The sequence below is a fragment of the Limanda limanda genome, chromosome 4 (assembly GCF_963576545.1).
Source record: "Limanda limanda chromosome 4, fLimLim1.1, whole genome shotgun sequence".
In the NCBI taxonomy this organism is placed as follows: domain Eukaryota; kingdom Metazoa; phylum Chordata; class Actinopteri; order Pleuronectiformes; family Pleuronectidae; genus Limanda; species Limanda limanda.
In genome coordinates this window covers 28,044,147-28,066,100 of record NC_083639.1, presented here as the reverse complement: position 1 = coordinate 28,066,100, position 21,954 = coordinate 28,044,147, and the positions used below count along the sequence as shown (strand labels likewise).

The 21,954-nt window shown below is 43.0% G+C and overlaps 1 protein-coding gene across 1 annotated transcript in view; it reads left to right on the top strand.

Moving 5' to 3' along the window:
• Positions 1–7,565: 7,565 nt before the first annotated feature.
• Positions 7,566–21,954, top strand: part of pmepa1 (prostate transmembrane protein, androgen induced 1) — a 37,219-nt gene continuing 22,830 nt past the window's right edge. Inside the window, exon 1 of the mRNA XM_061069728.1 lies at positions 7,566–7,788. Coding sequence (XP_060925711.1) covers positions 7,686–7,788 — 103 coding nt within the window. The 5' untranslated portion in view covers positions 7,566–7,685. The remainder of the gene's footprint in view (positions 7,789–21,954) is intronic.

Here is a 21,954-nt window from a genome sequence, read left to right as displayed (position 1 = left end):
CGGGATTGGCCACCGGCTAAGACTCTGACGGCTATTAACCCGAATACAGGCATAAGACGCAGTTGCCACACACCTGGGTCGAGAGACAAAGACTGACAGAGAGTTAGAGAGAGAGAGAGAGAGAGAGAGAGAGAGAGAGAGAGAGAGAGAGAGAGAGAGAGAGAGAGATGCAAAAATAAATTATTCCTGTTTTGGCAATCATGCATCCGTCTCCCTCACTAATAATGCATGGCAAATTGAATTGAAGTGAAAAAGACGGCATGAGGCAGAAGGATAAGTGGAGAGAAAATTACAAAGTGAAGGATTTGGATGAGGAGATGCAGAGTGTGTGTGTGTGTTTGTGTGTGTGTGTGTTTGTATGTGTGTGTGGGGGGGCAAGAAGGAGAAGATGCAGAAAAGGGAGGAGAGGAAAGGAGAAAGAATCACAGAAACCTGGAATAGGTCAATGAAATTTGATGACACGGCGAGACCTGATGGAGGATGAAGGACGGCGCTGGGAGCAACAGTAGCATTGTCTTTGAAAATTTGCTTTAGGCTACATCCAAACACTTGCATTTTACAGTGATAGCTGAGGCTAATGCCCAATGTTTCTTATATTATCTCATATGAAAAGAGTGTGACGAATCAGCGAAGGCTACGAGCCCTGGAGTTTTCAAAAGAAAAGGTGACCAGCTGCTTTAAAGAATAACTTTGGAGTCGTATCTGTAACGGAGTTGATACATTTTCAAATAAAAAACGTGGTGGTACAACCATACAAATGAAAAGGACAACATAAGTCCAACAATTATTTTATTTTCACAGGAATACATTTTGTCACAGCAGGAAGAACTCGGGTGTGAATATTAAAATTGGTTATCGCTGATTTGCATTTAGCTGCTTTTATTTTCTGGGTCGTGGCATTGTTCACGTTAGCTCACTGTCCCACTGTCAAGTCTTGATGGGACACTTGAATTCTGTATAATGGAGCTATTAAATCCGTTATTAGTAGCAGCCACCAGGAGAAGATGGGTGGGGGCGCCCTGGTGGCCGTTCATGGTTTGACTCACTGCCAGGGGACCCTTGTTGCGTGATGAGTAAATTGTGTTAAATATTTAACGAGTCACCAATTATTTGAAGAGCGAGTCAGGATGTGTTTACCTCTTTCACTACAGCGAAAATAATGTTTCAATATTGTTCAGGCAAACATTGGTCCTCAGTTGACAATTCCTGTTTTATGTATGTTTGCTCTGACTCGGAGGAAAAAAATCATTTCTGATTTACACATAATTAAATATGTTAAGACGATTTTCTATAAACATAATGAGACATCCGACAAGGGACTAGTGGTGCAGCGGTAAGAAGGACGAAGGATCTGGGTTCGACTGTAAATAAAGATGGACGACACGACAGCTCCCCAAAAGTGAGGCCAAAACATCTGGATTGCCCCCTGTTGGCCGGCTGCAGTATAAGTCTATTTTATGTAGTTCTTATTGTACTGATGTTTGTTCAAGTGTTCGTCTTTATGTAAACTTTGGTTGAATTTGAGAATCATAAATGGAAGGAATCTGTCATTTGCCAAAACATGTCAATAAGCCAAATGAAAAGATCAGTAACATTTTCATTGGGTTTCTCATTGATTTCCATCAGAAGAAATAGTTCCACTGTGGTAGTTGCAGCATTATGAGACGTTTTTTAAGGTTGTGTTTCGGCTGCACTGGGTTTAGATTAGAGAAAGACGCTGGTGTGGTTGGATTGAGCACCAGGTGGTGAATTAACTGGTGTGTGCGGTTTTGGCATCATGATAAACCTCCCAACCTCCCGAGGAGCTATTACTCAAACTGACCTTCGTGGATTGTGTTTCCTCTTCTCACCAGTCCCTTGAAACAACAGCCACCCCTCCTCCACCTACTCCACCTCCTCCTCCACCGGTGCAGCCCCTTCTCCTAATACACTGCAATTTCAGTCTGAGCACCAGAAAAGACAGTGATAAATAGATACACTCATTCTGAAAGAGAGCCAGACGGGCAGGGAAAGAGCCGGCCTAGTGATTCACCCACTTCAGTCTTACAAAGGAAGGGTGCGATAAAGAGGGGATGAGAGAGACTGACGGAGAGAGAGAGAGGGATGGAGAGGGAGGGAGACAAAGAATGACCACACCTGGGTGTCCGTGATGGTGACTCAGCCCATTTAGACGGTAAACTGACTCACAGCTTGACTATCAGTGTGTCACCCGGCTGCCTGCGCCAAGGCCTCATACAGACGGCTCTACCTTTGTGGTTTCACTACATCACAAACCACACATGTAAACAAACAGTGTGGAGCACTTTCCAGGCATAAACTCCAGGTAATGCCTTGGTTCTGAAAACTCCTTTTTCTGGGGTTGCTATTTTTGATATGAAGAGAGCAGCAGGAGATTGTTGGAGTCAGACTCGCTCACAGGAAAATACCCAGAACATTCTTGGGTGGAGTCCGGGTGACGTATACATTCCACTGTTGAAATCAGGATTTTTTTTTTGGGTTTGTAGCACATTGACACTGGCGACAGCAATTTTCAGCACAAGCTGTCAAATTCCGTCATCTTTCCAAGTTGACGTCTTTACCGATGAGTGTCCGAGTTTTTCCTTGAGATGGTGGCGGAGAAGAGTTCGGAGGCTGCACCCTGGCGTCTGGATGGGCGGGCCCATTTTACAAGAGTGGTCATGTGGTTTGAACTCTAAGGATTGTTACTATTGACCCGGATTAAAACTCATCCAGAGCTGTTATCAAACACATATGTACAGTCTGGATGTAGCTTCAATGAGGAAGGTTGAATTCTGACATATTAGACTGACGGTTCTCAGGCACTTTTAATGACAACGTGACAGCCTCACATCCCGGTTGTATCTTTCTTCCACTGAGATACACATCGAGCTGAAGTTCTTTAGTTTGTTAGTAACACCTCGGGCATTTCACTGTGTTATGGAAGGAGTGAATGCCACTGAGGTTGTATTTGTCAAGTTTGACAAATATCTCCGTTAGATTGAAATGTTGCTTTATTAAAATGGATTTTCTTTGAATATCAGCACTGTGTGCAGCTATTTTGTCTGACTTTTCCAACAGTACGTTTTTTTTTTAGATCCAGCTAAAGTAGAACTTCTTTGCATGTGTGCGCCTTTGTTCTGTGTTAGATGATATAGTTTGGGAGTTTAGCGCTGCATAAATCCCCAAAAAGCATAGGCCTGAGCTAGCTATTAAGTTTAGTAACAGCAGCAGCAACAGCATTCATTTGTAAATGGGTCATAATAGATGTGATAGAAGACTCTTCCCAAGAACTGTCTGCTCACTTAACTCTCAAAAGCAAAGGGAAAAGTTTCCCCAAAAGTTTATTCTCCAGAGCTCCAGGAGATAAGTATGAGAGCATTTTCAAACTCTCTCTGTTGAACGATAATCCAGTATCTCACTGCACTTGATCCAGTTCCTGATGACAACAGAACGAGGGGAGGTGGATGTCTGTCCACCACTTGGTCGAGTTTCTACACAGGCCTGATGGCAGTACTGTTGGAGTCCAGCAGGGAGCAGCAGAGGCTGTACACACTGGTTTACACTGGTGTGTGAAGCCACCATGAAACCCTCCATCCAACATTTATACTGTTTATTCTTTGAGGAGCAAAAACAACCAGTCACAATCAAATTCACTCACTTTGTCCAGTCTGCAATTAACCGAACATTCAAACTCCACAGGTTTCGATCCCTCTAGATTCTCGAGGGGAGGCGACAGTGCTAACCACTGCACCACTGTGCCGGGGCCCATGTTAACCAGCTCATTTATCAAAAGTAAAGGAAGGTAACACCACAGATAAAGAAGAAAATAACTGTTTGTACGTTATCATATTCGAACTTGGAAATGTTCAGTTGCAGTTGGTGTTCACAGAAAAAGGTGCATCATGTTTTATTTGGTGAGGCTTTGATGTGCCTTTGAAGATCTCGAAATTGAACATGTTTTAAAATGAATTCTATATTCATAAAAAATCATAAGGATCAAGTATTTTCCAGCGTGGTTGACCTGACCCTTAAATGACATCCACCAAAAAAAAAGCAGTTCTGGCTATAAATGGTCAAAAGTTTGAGTCCGTCATTACGACCTGCCATTTATGTTTTCTTCATATTGTAATCTCTCTTTTTCCTCTCAAAAGGAAACAAGTTTAATTTCCTGTAAACTCTGAGCAATGAATGTGGACAGTGTGTATATTTCTCTTTATCCGTGTGATTAGATCTCATGTGAGTCCAGCTGGCCAATAAAACCACTTTAACATGCAGCTATAAAACTTCAGCAGAGACCTAATTACAAAGTTGACTCAGATGAGACACGCTGCTTCAGTCCCGCCTCATTGGTCCCCGGGGTCTGTCAATCATGGAGGTGACGCAATGCTGTCTGGCTCTGTTGATCCACTGCAGACACACACACACACGTCGATCCACTGCAGACACACACACCCACACACACACACACTCAAGGACACTGATATTTAACATTTTGATTCTGCTTTCACAGCCCTTTTGGGATGAATATTTTCAGGTTATATGGAAATTTGTTGCAAACAGGTGTGTTGCCTTCTTAATGAGGTTCAGCCTGCATGTGTAAGTGTTAATGAGAAACGGTCGCTTACATTTTGTCGATACCTTTTTGAGTAACATTACAATATTCAGTGTTTTCATGTTCTGTCACAGGACATTCAGCCGCAGTGTTCAAGTTCAAATCACCACCGTTTTGACCTTTTATCCGCGAAGGCTACAGAATACATGTGAATAAAGCAGCTGAAGTCTAGTGGAGGGTTTTCATCGTGCAGCTGCGGCAGAAAGTGTTGAATTTTAGTAGAAGGGTCGGACAGCGAAGGTTAACTCATTGTGTGTTCAGAGGTTTATAAATCTAGATTTAGTTTGGGCCAGTACACGGCTGCACTTTCCACATAGGATGGAAAGAAAAGCAGATTTCACATCCACAGGATTATTAAAGATGATTTTAGGGCTCGGTGATGATTCAAGACGATCGTTTATCTCTCAGCGTCATCAACTCGTCACAATAAAATCCCATTGTGTGGTTTTTTTTTTACAAAATACCGAATGACTCAAAGCAAAAATGTGTTATTTTATCTGGTCCTGATGCTACGTTAGTCAACAAAAAAGGATGACGTAATGGCTCTCTAAAAGTGAAGCCAAACCATCTTGATCGCCCCCTGGTGGCTGGCTGCAAGGGGGCGGTTAAAACCTCATGCTCAACAGCTGAGACGATGTATTGGTGGGACCTGTGTGTACCTCGGCTTTTATATATTTTTATTCAGAAATGATTATGTCAAAATAAATGTTACTTTGTATAAATATTGGTAAAAAGTGAGTAAATAAGAAGTATACAGTGAGTAAATATATACTGGTTTCCTATTTTTTATTGCTCTCCTATGTATGTTGGATTTATTGCGTTTTTATGTTTCTATGTTCATTGTACGCACCATTAACCAGAGCAAATTCCTTGTATGTGTAAACGTACTTGGCAATAAAATAAAATACTTCTGATTCTGATGTCTTCCATCTTTATTTAAAGTCTATGTTAGGGACCCCAAAAAACACGGCAAAACATCTTACGAATCTGAGGTCATAAGATAATACATAATTCTTCTTCTTCTTCTTCTCATAATATACCATTATGGTAAAAACTTGTAATGTAAATATCGTATTTTACAATATCGGAAAATATGGCAAATAACCCTTGTTCTGCACAATTTACTTAGCGTCTTCAAGTGCTTTAGCTAAACTGTCACATTATAGAACATAGAACTAGATGGTGAATATCCCTTGTACGTTCTATCGCACTTATTCATTTCATTCATTTATTCAGATGTAGTTTTCCATCTATTGCACCTCTGTCTATCCCTGGAGAGGGACGGAGGGCTGAGAACAGAGGATGTTGCACCTTATTCAGCCCTGTGACATATTGGATTTATAGATGATGATAAGGATTATTGTTTCTTCTGTACAGAAAAATGAAATTATTAAGGTTTATTAAAAAAAGACAGACAAAGGGAAAATTGTATTAAGTATAATTTTCAATAAAATGTATAATTTAATCGACGATGAAATAATTTTCTTTGTTTGAGGTCTTCAAAAGCCGTCTGAGGTACCTGCGTTAATTAAAATAAGTTCAATGGTTAAAAGGCTTTTCTTTTTATGTATTTGTGTGTGTGTGTCTCTGTGTGAGTGGGGTTGTGTGTGTTAAATGCAGTGGCAGACTCTGATGTTCTATTAAAGCAAGTGGAAATTGAAAGTGAGAGACAGACACAGACAGTGTCATCAAGAAAGAGGGAGAGAGACACTGAGAAATCCCTGGAGACATAGAGAGAGAGGGAGAGAGAGAGGAGCAGACAGAGAGAGAGATAGGGAGAGAGAGAAAGAGAGAGAGAGAGGAGCAGACAGGAGTAGACAGAGAGAGAGAGAGAGAGAGAGAGAGAGAGGGGGGAGCAGACACACAGAGAGAGATAGAAAGAAAGAGAAAGAGGGAGAGGAGAGAGAGATAGAAAGAAAGAGAAAGAGGAAGAGGAGAGAGAGAGACAGAGGAGCAGACAGAGAGAGAGAGAGAGAGAGAGAGAGGAGCAGACAGAGATAGATGGAGATAGACCGAGAAATCCCTTGAGACACAGAGAGAGAGAGAGAGAGAGAGAGAGAGAGAGAGAGAGAGAGAGAGAGAGAGAGAGAGAGAGAGAGGAGCAGACAGAGAGAGAGAGAGAGAGAGAGACAGACAGACAGGAGTAGACAGAGAGAGGGGGAGAGCGAGAGAGAGAAAGAGAGACAGACAGACAGACAGACAGACAGACAGACAGACAGACAGACAGACAGACAGACAGACAGACAGACAGGAGTAGACAGAGAGACAGACAGACAGACAGACAGACAGACAGACAGACAGACAGACAGACAGACAGACAGACAGACAGACAGACAGACAGACAGACAGAGAGAGAGAGAGAGAGAGAGAGAGAGAGAGAGAGGGAGGAAAGAGACAGACAGACAGACAGACAGACAGACAGACAGACAGACAGACAGACAGACAGACAGACAGACAGACAGACAGACAGAGAGAGAGAGAAAGACAGAGAGAGAGAGAGAGAGAGAGAGAGAGAGAGAGAGAGAGAGAGAGAGGAGCAGACAGGAGTAGACAGAGAGAGAGAGAGAGAGAGAGAGAGAGAGAGAGAGAGAGAGAGAGAGAGAGAGAGAGAGGAGCCGGTCACTCGGCACGAAAGAGACACGAAGGCTGGTTCATAACGAACGGAACCGAACAGTCAAAGTAACAGAACTATACGAGTAGTGAACAAGAAAGTAACTGTAAAGACTTTGATAGAGAGAGAGAGAGAGCGAGAGAGAGAAGAGAAGAGAGAGACACACACACATAGAGCGACAGCCTGTCTGACTGACCGGCTGCGGAGGAAGAGGAGGAGGAGGAGAAGGAGGTGGAGAGAGAGACCCGCCGGGAGGAGGAGGAGGAGGAGGACGCAGCAGCAGCAGCAGCAGCAGCGGAGGAGGAAGCAAGCAAGCAAGCAAGCGGAGGAGGAGGAGGAGGAGGAGGAGGCTGGAAAGCAGAGGAAGAAAAGGGAGGAGGAGGATTCTCTCTCTCCGGTTCTCTCGACCCTGCTCTCCCGCTGCACCCCGGCCCGCGGATGGCTGCTCTCCGGCGGCTGTAGATGTTGAACTTGATGGGAGTTCCCAACAACACCACCGCCGCCAATGTCTCGTCGTGCACTTGTAACTGCAAGCGCTTCACCTCGCTGCAGAGCATGGAGATCAGTGAGTAACTTCAGCGGGTCGCCCCCCCCCGGGCTCCAGCCGCACTTTGTTGTTCCGGGGGCTGTTCCTCTCTCTCTGCTGGTGCTGGTGCTGGGGAGATCGGAGGGAGGGAATCGGCATCTTGTTTTCTGTTCTGTTCTGTTCTGTTCTGTTTTCTGGGGGGGGGGGGGTGTAGCGGTCACACCCGGGCGCAGGGTGACATGTATGCGCCTGGAGGAGGAAGAGGAGGAGGAAGAGGAGGAGGAGGAAGAGGAGGAGGAGGAGGGGGCAGCTAGCTTAGATGTTGTTGTTAGCTTTAGCATTTACTGTAACTTTCTTAGTTTTAAACGTCGCTAGCTTAACAAAAAACACACGTAAACAAAAACAAAAATCGCTAGCTTTCAACTCAAAGACGGCAAGCCCCCCCTCCTTTCCCCTCTCTCCCCCCACTCCTTCTTCTTCTTCTTCTTCGGTGTTGAACTTGACCCAAAACCTCCCCCCCCCACACTCCTGTTTTTTACGTGAGTTTCTCGCCGCTTTATTCGCAATGGAAGCGGATTTTTGTGTGTGTGTGTGTGTGTTTTTAACGGTTTGTCTGCGGTTTAAAAAGTGCGTGGAAGTTGTGTTAGGAGGGGTTGGGGGGGGGGGGGGTAGTGGTTACGGTGGATTGTTACGCCGCCGGTAAGTGTTCGGTTTCCCGTGAGGAAGAGGAGGAGGAAGAGGAGGTTTGTGTCGCCGCTTCGTCATGTCGAGCAAAGCCAGACGTCTGTCTCGCCGTCTGCCTGCGAGTGCGTGCGTGTGTGCGCGTACACGTCTCACTCCCCCCCCTCTCTCTCTTTCCTCTCTCTCTATGTGTGTGTGTCTGTGTGTGTGTGTGTGGTCGTGTCCGGGAAATCCCTGCGTAGATTCATACAGGAGTTTGATGTGTCTGTGTATTTGTTGTGTTGCCTGGTGAAGCAAGGCACTTAAAGCCTCCCCGGGTTAGGGGTTTGATTCCCAGCGTGTGTATGCAATTTTCCTATTGTGAGGTGTGTGTGTGTGTGTGTGTGTGCTGGTTTTGTGTAACCTCTTCTCCAGCATAGATACATACTCACTTATCATTTGTGAGGTATCGTGGAAATGTTAGGTTGTACACAATGAATTGGAAGTCAATGCAAAGTCTGGATAAAGATGGCTGTGTGGGTTTGTGTGTGTGTGTGTGTTTGTGTGTGTGTGTGTGTGTGTGTGTGTGTGTGTGTGCTCAGCAGAGGCCACCTGCACGGCTGACTCACACAACTTCAGTCACTTAAAAATAAAAGACAAGCAACTTTGAAATTCATTGATTTTACAGCAGCTCTCTTGCTCGTGGGAGAGCTGCAACTTACCAGTATCTTATATTGTGACGTGTGTGTGTGTGTGTGTGTGTGTGTGTACTGGGTTGTGTAGCCTCCACAGGACCTTCTACAGCATAACTACATCTGTCATGAGGTGAAAATGTAATTTGTGAGGTTGTGGTTATAAGGTGTGAATTGTGGATATGTTAGGTTTAAGGGTTAGGATTGTGTTGGGCTGTCCACAATGAATGGAAGTTGATGCAAAGTCTTAATTCAGATACATGAGTGTGTGTTTGTGTGTGTTCAGCAGAAAACTTAAATATCCTCAAATAAGACAAGCAACTTTATCTTTTATTATGATCTGTCAGTCACTTATTTTTTTTATTAATCAATCCAGGAGGGAAAAAGGCAGAAAAGGCTCAACAGAAGCTTAATCACAGTTGGTGTTTGCCTTGTTCTGCTCCATCATCATCCCCACACCCAAATATATGAAATTTTCAAGATTAACAAATGCCAATATTTGAACTGGAGAAGCTGGATTTCTATCTTAAAAATCACTCATTAATTTCCCATAGACGAACAATTCTATTCATTGTTTTTGAAGGTCTTTTTTGTATTGATGGTAGAAGTTGCAATAAGAGTTGACTACAATCATTATTTTCATCATAGTTTCCTCAATGTGATAACTTTAAATATATTATTTTATGCAGCCAACAGTCCAAGACCCAACGATGTTCAATACATGCTCATAAAATGTCTAATAATTAATCAACCTTTAAAATAATTATTGATACATTTTCCCTCAGTCTAACTATTGTTGCAGCTTTGAACTGAATATTTGTGTTGGACGAATCAAGTGTTTTTTAATGATTTGACATTTGATTGATCAAACATGAATCAGTAAATAATTGAAATATGAATCATTAATATAAGACTTTGAAACTATCCATATAGTGAGTTAATTTTTCATGATCAGAGACACGAGGCAACTACTCACAGACTTAACCAGGGTTTAGAATATGAGGTGACTTTTGTGAAAACAAAGACATGATATGATTTACATATCTAGACGGGCCAGTTTAAATATATATAGAACCATACATATGATATGTAGTCGTACATTTCCAAAAGGTGGTGGTCACCTGGAGATCATCCCCATACTGATGGTTGAACATGCGGTTCCTTGGTCATTCCTCTCTGCTCTGTTTTGGGGGCTTTCCACCAGATTTTGGAACCTGGCTTTTATGGAGATTTGCTCCTGGGAGCTTTATGATGTTGGAAAAAAACGGGTCTGGCTCACAGTCAAGATCCAACACTTTACTGCCATTGCAACACAACTGAGGGGGGGGAAAAAAAATCTGAAATCTGAAACAAAAACCTTCTAGGACATAAAAAAGGAATTTGAAAATTACCAAAAAAGTAATAATATATAATGAAAACAAGCGTTCCCACGGGCGTATTACCAGAACCGCGAGCTGATTTGTGTAGCCCACCATTTCTACACTATGTGTTATAGACAGGAATAAAAGCAGAACATTAGTGATTTAGGAATTAAGTGCTCAAACGGCCTCTGGGTAAGTGCTCCTGAGTAGCCGGGCTACTTTTCAGTCTTTTAAAAAGAAGAGAGGAAGTTAAAAACATGGTTAGCGGGGATGAGTGTTGTAATGGTGTCGGTTTCAGCTCCCATCCTCTGACTCGCGATGCACGGCAAACCCTTTGTCCAGACGCTGTCTTTTCATACCACACAGTTATTCCACACCAGTCACGATGCTCTCGATTCCGGAACGCTAAAACGGCATTAGACCTTCCGCGTGACATGGAAAACATTTTCAGCTGCCTTAGCAAAGGAAGAAGTCTCCTCTGGGCTTCCTCTAGCTCTGTTTGAGTGTTGACCTGCCACTTTAAAGAAGATGAAATTGTCACATTCGGCGTTCCAGTTTTTCTCAAAGGGGTTCCTTTGTCCACGCTCTATCTAAGATTATCAAATTCTTCCACTTTAAAACTGAGAATACCATTATTGTTTTGACCTATATACGCAAGCGGAGTCCCAATTCAGGGTCCGCCTCCTTCGAAGCCGTCATCAGGGCCACGTACAAACCAAACATACTGTACTGCTTTTCAAGATGGTGGTGCCCATATCAAGGATATTATGGCTTCATTTTGTACAATGGGAGGAAGTAGAGATGCCTTATTCATCTTTAAGTTCGGTCTATGCCTGTATATGGAGGCTTTGTCATTTTAAAACAGGACTTGGCCCCAAACTGTTTCCACACAGTCAAGGGAACATTGCCTGCTGTAACATTAAGACTCAAACTATAAACGACATCTCCAGAAAGTCGTGTCCACATAAATCCTAACAGTAGCGGTGCTAATAGTTGTAGCGGTAACAATCAGTCAGTGTAATACAGATCGTCTGGACCTGCAACAGAAAGACATGATAAGAATGCATCGAGACACACACATACAATTCCTCTGTCTGAGAATAGACGTGATGTTTAGTCTGGACGACACAAGAAGGGAAACAGATAAACCTGCAGAGGAGAGAACAGGCTAGAGGGAGAGTGAAGAAATAGGAGAGTGATGTTTCTGGAAAATAAGAACAAGGTGCCGAGGCAGTGAAGCCAAGAGAGAGAAGAGAGGAGGAACGCTGCGGGAAGGAAAGAGAAACACCGAGTAGGAGTTGACGGAAAAACCTGCGTTTAGACTCTGGAACGAACGAAGCAGTATCCGGTAAATAAAAACAAAAACAAGGTTACGTGCGAGGTGTTCCATCTGTACGAGATGGTGTGCACCGGAGTGGGGGGGGGGGGGAAAGATGAAAGAGACGCAGGAAGAAAGTACAACACAGGAAAACTCACGTTATTCACCCGAGATGAGGTGATCAAAAGACGAGGCAGACCTGATAGAATAAGCAGGGGTTCCCCAGACTTCCACTTCAAAAGAGCCATCTGGGAAATGAGCTCTCGCTTTATAACAGATGTTGTCACACGAAGGCAGAGCCGCCTTCAAGGGTCAGTTCATCTAAATAGACAATAAAGAAATGATGGCGACAGTCTTGGTTTCATTTGTCCAGGTTTTCAAGTATCTGTGGCAGAGAGCTGTGGGTGCATCGCAATGCAAAATTCAATGGGTCATAATTTTAGTAAACAGGACACTTTCTTAGTGGAGAGGCCGTTTTAATATATATTTTTATGTTAACTTCCATTAGGACAACAAAAAAATTCCATCTTCAACCAATGGAAATTTTACGAGGGAAAGAAATTAGGCAAATTATTTAAAAACTGTCCGGTTGTTTGGGTTAATCAGCCATTAAAGTGATCTTTTTCCAAATAGACGCTGAAAACTTCATACACGTAACTTTACTGTTCATCTCTCCTGTACAAATCATGTCTACAACACATAAAGCTACTCAGTTAGCCGAGTTCTGGTTGAGTTGGGGGAAAAAACAGTTCCTGCTTCTAATCCTGTTATGTATAAAGATTATTGTGTTCACGCACATAGTAAAAGCATATATACATCTGAGCTATTCAACTTTGAAATCCAGATTTACTGGACAAAGGAGCTGCAAGGATCCTGACTCACATCAAACTATCTATAGTCTGTCCCAGTGTCTCTGCTGCACATCCTCCCTCATCGGGATCTGTGGAGTTGTAATTGTAGGGTTACATATACCTGTTACACCCACTGACATATAAGAGCAGACACATGCACACTTATACACAGTTACACACACACACACACACACACACACACACGTATGTATTACACATCTGTTCTGAGCGGCAGACATCGCTAGTCAAAGCACATGACATCAGCATTACTCATAGGCTAGCCGTGCAGGCGTGTGTACGTGTGTGTGTGTGCGTGTGTGTGTGAGTGAGCGTGTGTGTGTGTGTGTGTGTGTGTGCATGGTGAAGTCATTGCTGGTATCAGCTCAGAAGAATGATTTCCTACCAGCAGCCTGGTTTCCCTGTACATTTCTTACTAAACGTCTGGGCGTCTTAACATCAACACCTCCCCAGTCTGTGTCTATAGCCAACATAAACGTTACCTACAGCGTTCGAGTGTGTGTGTGTCTGTGTGTTGTGTGTAGGTGTGCGTGCGTGTGTGTGAGTTCAGCTGGAGGGTAGTGGCGTTTATTGAATTCTAGGGAAACGAGTCAGAGTGTTCCTAAGTGGACAGGAAGTGACTGTTGCGTTGGTAGCAGGAAGGACACAATGTGCCTGTTGGTCTTTTCTGCTCAGACTGCTGTAACTGTAGCCCTGCGTTAAGCCACAGGTTTGATCCCGGCAACCACCTGTGTACCCATGAGCAAGACACTGAATCCCCAGCCGATGACACATTAGTCAAGAATGAAAAAAGCTCCCGGCTTAGGTTGCTGTAGGTTTTTTTTTTGGATTTATTGAATCTGTATAAAATCCATTTGGCTTAAACTGTCAACACTCTTTCATGAAGTAAAAAAAACATATAGACACACATAATGAAGAAGTATTAAATGTTGGTTAACTGGTGAAAAGGTTAAATTATTGTAAATGTGGAAGAGAGTTCGATTGAGAGGTTCTGACAACTCGCCGGGTTTGTGGACCGACGATAATGAAACTTAGTTTATAGATACATCAGAAAAAATGGCTACTGTGAATTTTATGGATTGTTAGGAAACTCAAGTTATGAAGACAAGGAGTATCCATGTTGCTGCGTTGGTACATTTGCAAAAGCCCACAACGCCTCCATTGTTTGTCGGTTAAAATGACGAATGGTTCATATAGTGGATGTCAAAGTGTTTTATAATTTTCTCAGTCACCCAATGTAAGAAATGCTCGGTGAGAGAGTGAATTACGTTAGTTTACAGAGCAGGGCTACGCTCGGAGGTGAAGTTATGAACGTCCACTCTTGATCTGACTGAGATTTGACTTCGCCATCACCCGTACCTGGTCCCGACCTTCTGAGTTTCCAGTTTAGTCTGAACCTAAAATGTGTGAAAGCTACGATTGTCATACAAAAGTCCCCTTTCTAGGTTAATACGTGAAATCAAAACAAACACACCAGACGATAGCCAAGTTTCACTGTGACCGTTTAACAAGTCACTTTCAGAACCAATGTGACGTTTAGCATTTAAACCGAAATGAGGAAACTGCACCTGTTTGTTTTGTTGATAAAACCAGAAGAGATTAATCTGTTGTGGATTTCAGCCTCTGATGCTCCTGCTCTATTGAGTCTCTACGAGTTGCATGACATCACTATCTGACCACATGTGACATGTCTAGCTGCTGCTCCGGACATCACGTCACCTCCAGTTCCTTGTGTTTCCTCAGAGACCACGTCGCCACTCCACTCCTGGTTCATATTAAACATGTGTACGACAGCAGCAGCCGTCATGTCTGTGTTCAACAGCTTGACAGAAAGTCACTCGCGCGTCTGAAACTCGTCTTTCCTCATTGACGTGTGTCACTTTGTCGTTGTCGTGTGTCAGTCAGAACAAAGTCTCCACTTCCTGCTCAGGCTGCAGCTCCCATGTGACACACGCCGAGGATGTTCGTGAATCAGTGTGAAAAGCAGGAAAGAGAACATTTTTTTTTTTTTTTTTTTATCGTAACCGATCCCGCTTATGACAGCATGAAATGAAATGGAAAAACCACAGCCTGAGGCAAACTCCACTCGGCTCTGTGTTTGATCTCATCAACTTTAAACGGCGAAACCAGAAGCAACATTTTTAAACCATCTAACTGAGGTGACTGTCTTAAATGTGCTGCGTCACTGTGGCTCAGCCGGAACAGAGAGAGGAACAGAAGATACGACGGAGTCAACTTATGATCGGTGGATGATTTGGTTGTTCACACTTGATATAACTGTGATTTTTGATTAAATCAGTGAGATATTGAAACTAGAACCAGACTTTCTGATAAAAATCAATAGATATTCACAGCGGTGTTGGTGCTTACTTTTGTCGATATGAAAACTTATTTTAAACTCGCTCGGCTTTGTTAAAGACTGTGGCTACCTAGTGTCTGTCTGTGGTTTGTGAGATAATGGGGCAATTCCCAGTTTATTCACCACCAAGGCTACCTGACTTTATTTAATGATGGGTCTCTGATATGAAGGCTCTGATAAAAGTCTGAAAAGCAACTGGTTGGAACCTGTGAATACATCGGCCCATATGTCACAGTCGTAAATGTATTACTCCCTTTATCGGTATCGGCCCCAAGCTACAGCGCTGACTCACGTTGGGGCTGATGACAAGTGAAAGGAAATGAAATACACGAGAATATGAATTAGAAAGGAATCTGCTATATTTTCAAACATGGCCGTCAGTTGATAGGAGGTGTTTGTCTTTCTTGTCACCGTCTTGTCGTTCTCATTGACGGCTTCTCGTTTCTCTTTTTTTTTTTAAATTTCCGTCGCCTTTCTCTCTCAGTGAATCATGGAAATTAAATGATTGAGCCTGTTCTGGCTGGCCTCCTAGACTTATTATGTAAACCTCTCTGTCTGGCTGTCTCAGAGCTGCGCGCGCGTGTGTGTGTGTGTGTGTTTGTGTGTGTGTGTGTGTGTGTGTCCCCGTGTGTGTGTGTGTGTGTGTGTGTGTGTGTGTCCCCGTGTGTGTGTGTGTGTGTGTGCGATGTGTTAATCGAGGAGGATTTGTTAAAGTATATCAAGCATTTCTGTTCTACATTTGCCTTTTTACTAGCAATGAAGAACTGCGGTCGCTGTTCTTTGTCTGTAGAGAATTTCAGGTTCTGATACTTCACTTTAATCCCTGAGTGTGACAAACAGAAAACTAATTTGTCTATGAAGAAATGATTTAACCGCACAGAGTCGACTCAGCTGCTTCCTGTTTGTTTCCAGCTTCCAAATAAGTCGTCCAGTGCCCTCGTCACTGGTGCAGCTGTGGGTTGAGGACTCTGCTTAAGGGCACGTCAGCAGCAGCAGCTTATAATGCACAAAAGAGCGTTTCCTGATTTCCACATCCAGATGTTTGACTTGTCCTGGCAACGTGCTCTCTTTGTTTCCTTCTTTCCATCCTTGATTTCGGCCCTCTTGCCCTCCTTCCTCTCTTTCATTACGGCGATGCGGAGTGGAAAGACCTATTTCAAGCGCCCCTGCTTCCAGAAATAAAAAAGTTCCTTTCATTTCTCCCCATAGACAAATGTTACTCGACTCGGAGCCGGAGCACTCTCCTTTAGCTTTGATGGACGTGGAACACTCCTGGTTCCCACCGTCAGCACAAGAACTTTAATAACTGAGTCACAAAATCAAATACAAAGGGAAAATACAGTATGATCCTGTGCACATAAAAACTTCCAAAGGGAAATGAGGTACGACTCTTGACTTTTGGCAAGAATGAGTTTGTTATTCTGCTAACGGTTAAGGTTATGCAAAGATTGAGCAGCTATGGCGCAGTGCTTTCTCTTCTGCTCCAACAAAACCTTTTTATTTGCTTCTGCTCTTCTGGGCCTCTCCTGCTTTGCAGTGGCAGCAGAGGATCATGGGAACTACACTATTTGGAGCATAATGCCAAACCGACAAAAACTTCAAATAATTATAACTGGTGTTATTTCCTCTTCTGCTTCCATGGTTCTCGCTTCTCCAACGTCTTCGTGCCTTTCATCCCACGTCTCGGCCAGGGTCTGAAATTAACACCTGCCAAGCGACGCCAATTGTGGGTAGATATTTTCCGTTTGGTGGATAATTCCTCGAAGACCGTTCGCCGCACTTGTGGGTTAATGATTGCACAGAAATAGTTGTGTAATAAAACGGTATCCAGAGAGTCTCCTCTGCGTTTGCTCCTGTCCTCTGTCTCTGCTGGAGTTGGACACACACATACACACACACACACACACATGTAACGGAGTCAGGAAAGAAGCTTTAACATTTTCCCAAGGATCCGGGAGTGAGTTTTCTCTTTCTTTGACATCGTGGGGGAAGGTTTTGTTGATTTCTCAGAGAATAATTCATGGATGGCGATGGAAAAAAATAATCAGGCACATTTAAGGGACATTTTTTAATGCGTGTGTGCATTTGGTGCAGCTTGGTTGGATTTAAGGGGACTGTTGGGCGTTGGAATTGGAATTTACGGAACCTCTGATCAATGTACTTAAATGAGTTTCAATTCAGCCTAATACCTTATTATCTAAATGAAATACTGGGACAAATGTACTTAAATAAGTTTCAATTCAGCCTAATACCTTATTATCTAAATGAAATACTGGGACAAATGTACTTAAATAAGTTTCAATTCAGCCTAATACCTTATTATCTAAATGAAATACTGGGACAAATGTACTTAAATAAGTTTCAATTCAGCCTAATACCTTATTATCTAAATGAAATACTGGGACAAATGTACTTAAATAAGTTTCAATTCAGCCTAATACCTTATTATCTAAATGAAATACTGGGACAAATGTTCACGCGACACAAAAACCATTTTATTCAAGCAAATTAAAAAAAGAAATGCTTGGCAGGTGGCTTTGTTTTTCTACCATCCTCCTTAGCCCGTGAGTCAAAAAGTTAATTTGGCATCCCGCTCTCAGCTGTTCATTATTCCAATAACACGTACACAGAAAACAAAACCCCCCCCCCCAAATCATGCATATGTAGATGCATGCAGCATTAGCGTCTGGGGGTCAAGGTCACTGTTACTCTGGGGGTTGTGTGTGTTTGCGAGTGTGTGTGCTCTCTGCATATGATCTGCATATAAGACAGTGTTCAGCTGAGGCCCTTGTAGTCTGCTGGACCTATATTGTCCCATTAATTAGTCTGAAGTCAGAGTGGGCTCTATATGTCTGTCTCGCACTGTGAATAAATCCATACAGAGCCCGTCTGAGGACCGAGAGGCTGCTCTATAAATAAAGGCAATGACTGTTTGCTTGTTATATTCCTACTGTGCAGCGCTCGGCAGCGTGAAAGAGATCGCCTCTTGTTTTTCTTTAATTAGTCTGAGAACGAAGAAAAAAACCTGCATCTCTGTCTGGTCTTCTAAATACTTTAATTGTCGTCTGTTTACGTATTTTGAAAAACAAAGTCTGGGGTTGGGGGGGTTTGTTTTGTAGTGTGTTGTACTGGTTTTAGTGTGTACTCCTTTGCAGACTTCATTGCAGCGACACATTCTATGTTCACGTTTGATTTATTTATCGTTTGTGTCGTGTTTTCTGTGATTCTCACGACAAATACTGACGCAAAGCTTGTAATGAATAGATAAGCAACTGACAATTTACTGCTTTTGTGAGACTGAAAGGTTTTTTGTGTCTTTTGTCGATGTCGTCTCCAGCAGTCCTACTAGTCCAAACAAGAGTAAACAACAATTTGCTTCTTAAAACATTAGATGGGGACTTCTTACACATTCAAACTTGTTTTCCTTATTTGGTCAGAGCCTGGGTTAGTCAATGTTTGTCTCAATAATATGTGTTGTGACTTTGGCTCAGCCACAGGAAGATGCTTCCCTGTGATCTGGTCAAACTACAATTATAAAAACACAGCTTGTCTCTTAAGAATTTGTCCCAAACCAGAATTGCCACCGAGGAGGTTGTGTCCGTGCCTTTTGTCCATTCGTTTGATTGTGAACAATATTACACACAAACCTTTGTCGGGCCTTGGTGGAGATTTGAGCTCTACTGAGGGCCAGTCCAGTTTTGTTGTGTAACAGGAAAACACAACTTCCTTACAAATGTGAGCTGAAACATAGTCCTTCCTTAGCCCTCAGAAGGTGGAGGACATTGGAAGTTCTGATCACGTTCAGGTCATTATTTCAATCTGTTTGTCACTTCTGACGTTTAAAGGTGTATTTCTAGTGTTTCATGTTGCAGCTGAACAACCCCCCCACCACCCCCCCACCTCACACACAGGAGCAGCTCTACGTCACCGAACAGATTTGTCTACACTCGTATACGTTTAGCGACATCATCTCCGTTAAACATTCAGATATTCATACAAGTATGTAAATGCATAGTGCGCTGATGGGTTGTGCGTTTGGTTTTTGCATCTGAAACTCTGCATCTGCGCAGAGGGAGGGGGTGAGGTGAGGCTGTTCGGGTCTCTGCCAGGGCAGAGGTCAGGGGTCAGGTCAGGAGGAGGCAGGATGGGGGGGGAGGGAGGGAGCGATGGGCTCATTGACGCAAGAATGGAGTCTGGTGGTGGGTGTGTGCGTCTGTGTATCTGTATCATTTAGTAATATTTCACCACGGTTTACTTCTCATTTTCATTTTGTTGAGCCATTTATTTGTGTAGACATCACACTGTCTCGTCAGATCACTGTGACCCTGCGTCTTGAACCTTCACACTCACACAATGTATTGATTGCATTTATAGATTTCATTTCGTTCACTTCATTTGGATGTGTGTCTGTGTGTGTGGGAGGCAATAATCGGCTGTTATTGACTCGTTCAAGTAATCAAACCTGCTGGCAACGCTCCTGCTGAAAGTACATGTTTAATAACTGACTGACAGACTGAAGCTGGGTGGCTGTCATCAACATGTGGACTGTAGTAACATTTAAATGATTATTAAGAATTATCATTGACAACTTGTGAGATCCGTCTTGGAGCGGTTGCCGTTATTGTTGAATTTGTCAACAACTTCGACTCCTCCATAAGAGGAAGACTGTAATGTGTGTGTGTCTGTGTATGTGTATGTGTCTGTGTAGTTACATTTAAATGATTATTAAGAATTATTTGACAACTTGTGAGATCCGTCTTGGAGCAGTTGCCGTTATTGTTGAATTTGTCAACAACTTCGACTCCTCCATAAGAGGAAGACTGTAATGGTTGTGTGTGTTTGTGTGTCCATTAAGCAAAATGAGCAGAAAGGCTGTTTCTTACATTTTCATGCATTTCGTGGCAGAAATCTATGAAAATTACTGGAATGCAAAGTCATTGATTGATTGATTGAATATTTATTTAAGCCTCGGAAGACACATTGAGGGATAAGACCCTCATTTTCAATGGTGCCGAGGGTACAATAAAAAAGTTGATACATTAAAAGTTAATACATTGAATAATTAGGAATGAAATAAATATGCATATATATATATATAGACAGTAATACAAGGTATAAAACAATTCGTCAATAAAATACTGTGGCAAAGTCAACTAGCAGTTACAGTCACTGCAGGAGAAGTCAGCTGTACATGAGACCAGACTCCAGAACTCTGTCAATGAAACAAATGAGCGCAACTTTAAAGATTTTCATGACATTCATGACGGTTTTCCTGACGTGTTGCTGACACAGTGATGTGTACATTTGTTGTTCTGTTATCGTTCTCCACGTTGTGTCACGAGCTAAATCTGTAGCGTAGTGCGACGCTGACACTGAGACGTTACGTTGCTCGGTCGATCGCTCCGGTACCGAGTGCGAGACGCAGTCTAGACAAGGAGACACAAAACACACATGCGCACACACTCTCAACCCCCCACGCGTGACATAGATAGACGTCCATGACCGTGGGCTTGACCCTAACACACACACACACACACACACACACACACACACACACACTCAGACATTCACAGACTCGTATGAGGAGGACTGTGTCTGCCTCACTTTACCCTCTGGCCTGTAGGAAACAGCTGGGACCGCATGATTTGCATCCGAAAAAACCCACCGCACAGACGACGCCGTGACTCCGCCTTTCTGTTTATATTACCAACATTTATCATCATACATGCGAGTGTTCAAACACACAGGGACAACGCACAAATTATTCTTATTATGAACACACAGCCCAACGCACACTTAGCTCCACCTCAACAGCAACTATCTCCTCCCTCTCTGACTGTCACACACACCAGACACACACACACACACATATATAGAGCGGACAATAAATATGTGTCTAGACAAAGCAGCAGGTCAGAACATCCACCCAGACACTGCAGTCCACTTCATATGCAAATTAAAGATGTCACTTTAATTGTTTTAAATGCATGTGCAGGTTATGCCGTTGGGGTGAAAGTGACATTTATTGAGGTGTCGGCCCAAAATAAATCTAAAATAAAACACAGTTTGGGGTAAATTTACATCAGGAGGCGAGATGGAGTATTTACTGTGTTCATCTGCACATTCTTTAGAGGCCTCCTCCCACACTGACAGGAAACACATATCTGTCCATGTATTTAGACTGATATTGTGTTGTCTTTGTTGAAAACATTTTACTGCATTTTTACTCGCCCCCTCCCCCCCAGTCCGAATGAGCTGGAGAACCACAAGATGTGAAGAAGACGATGATGATGATGAGGGGAAGGTGCTAAACTCATGTTAAAATCTTCCAAATGTAGGTGTCTTATCAAGGTTTATACTTTGAATACATTTTGTAGTATTGGCCTTTTATCACATCAGAGTTAAACAGTTTTACCAAATGTGGCTGTGAGCACACGGTCTCTGTCCCGTTGAACCTCAAGACCATTATAAACACAAGGGAATGCAAGAAATAGAAAATATTACAGACAATGAAACCATAACGAGAAGAAAGGTCACAGTAATAAAAAGAGGAATAAATCCCAAGTTAGAAAAGAAAGCGCTAAAAAATAACGAGAGCTGCTGCACCAGCGAGACGCCGTGTTCACACATTTTTTTAGAGAGTTTGAAAGATTAACTTTGGAAAGTAGGACTTTCCACAGAACTTCTTTTAAAAAGACTTTGTTCTCCTTCTTTGGAACATGAGATGCGACAGAATCCTGTTACAGGAAGTAGAATGCGAGCCAACACATTTCCTAAAAAAAAACAAAAAAAAACCACCGCCTCCCGTCGTACCTGAGTTGACAGATTCTTGGCAGCGTCGGAAATACAATCGCGTCTCGCATTGTGTCCAACAACCTCCCACACCTCGTTCTGCGAACAGACCCATGCCAGCTGGCACAAACACACACACACACAGACACACACA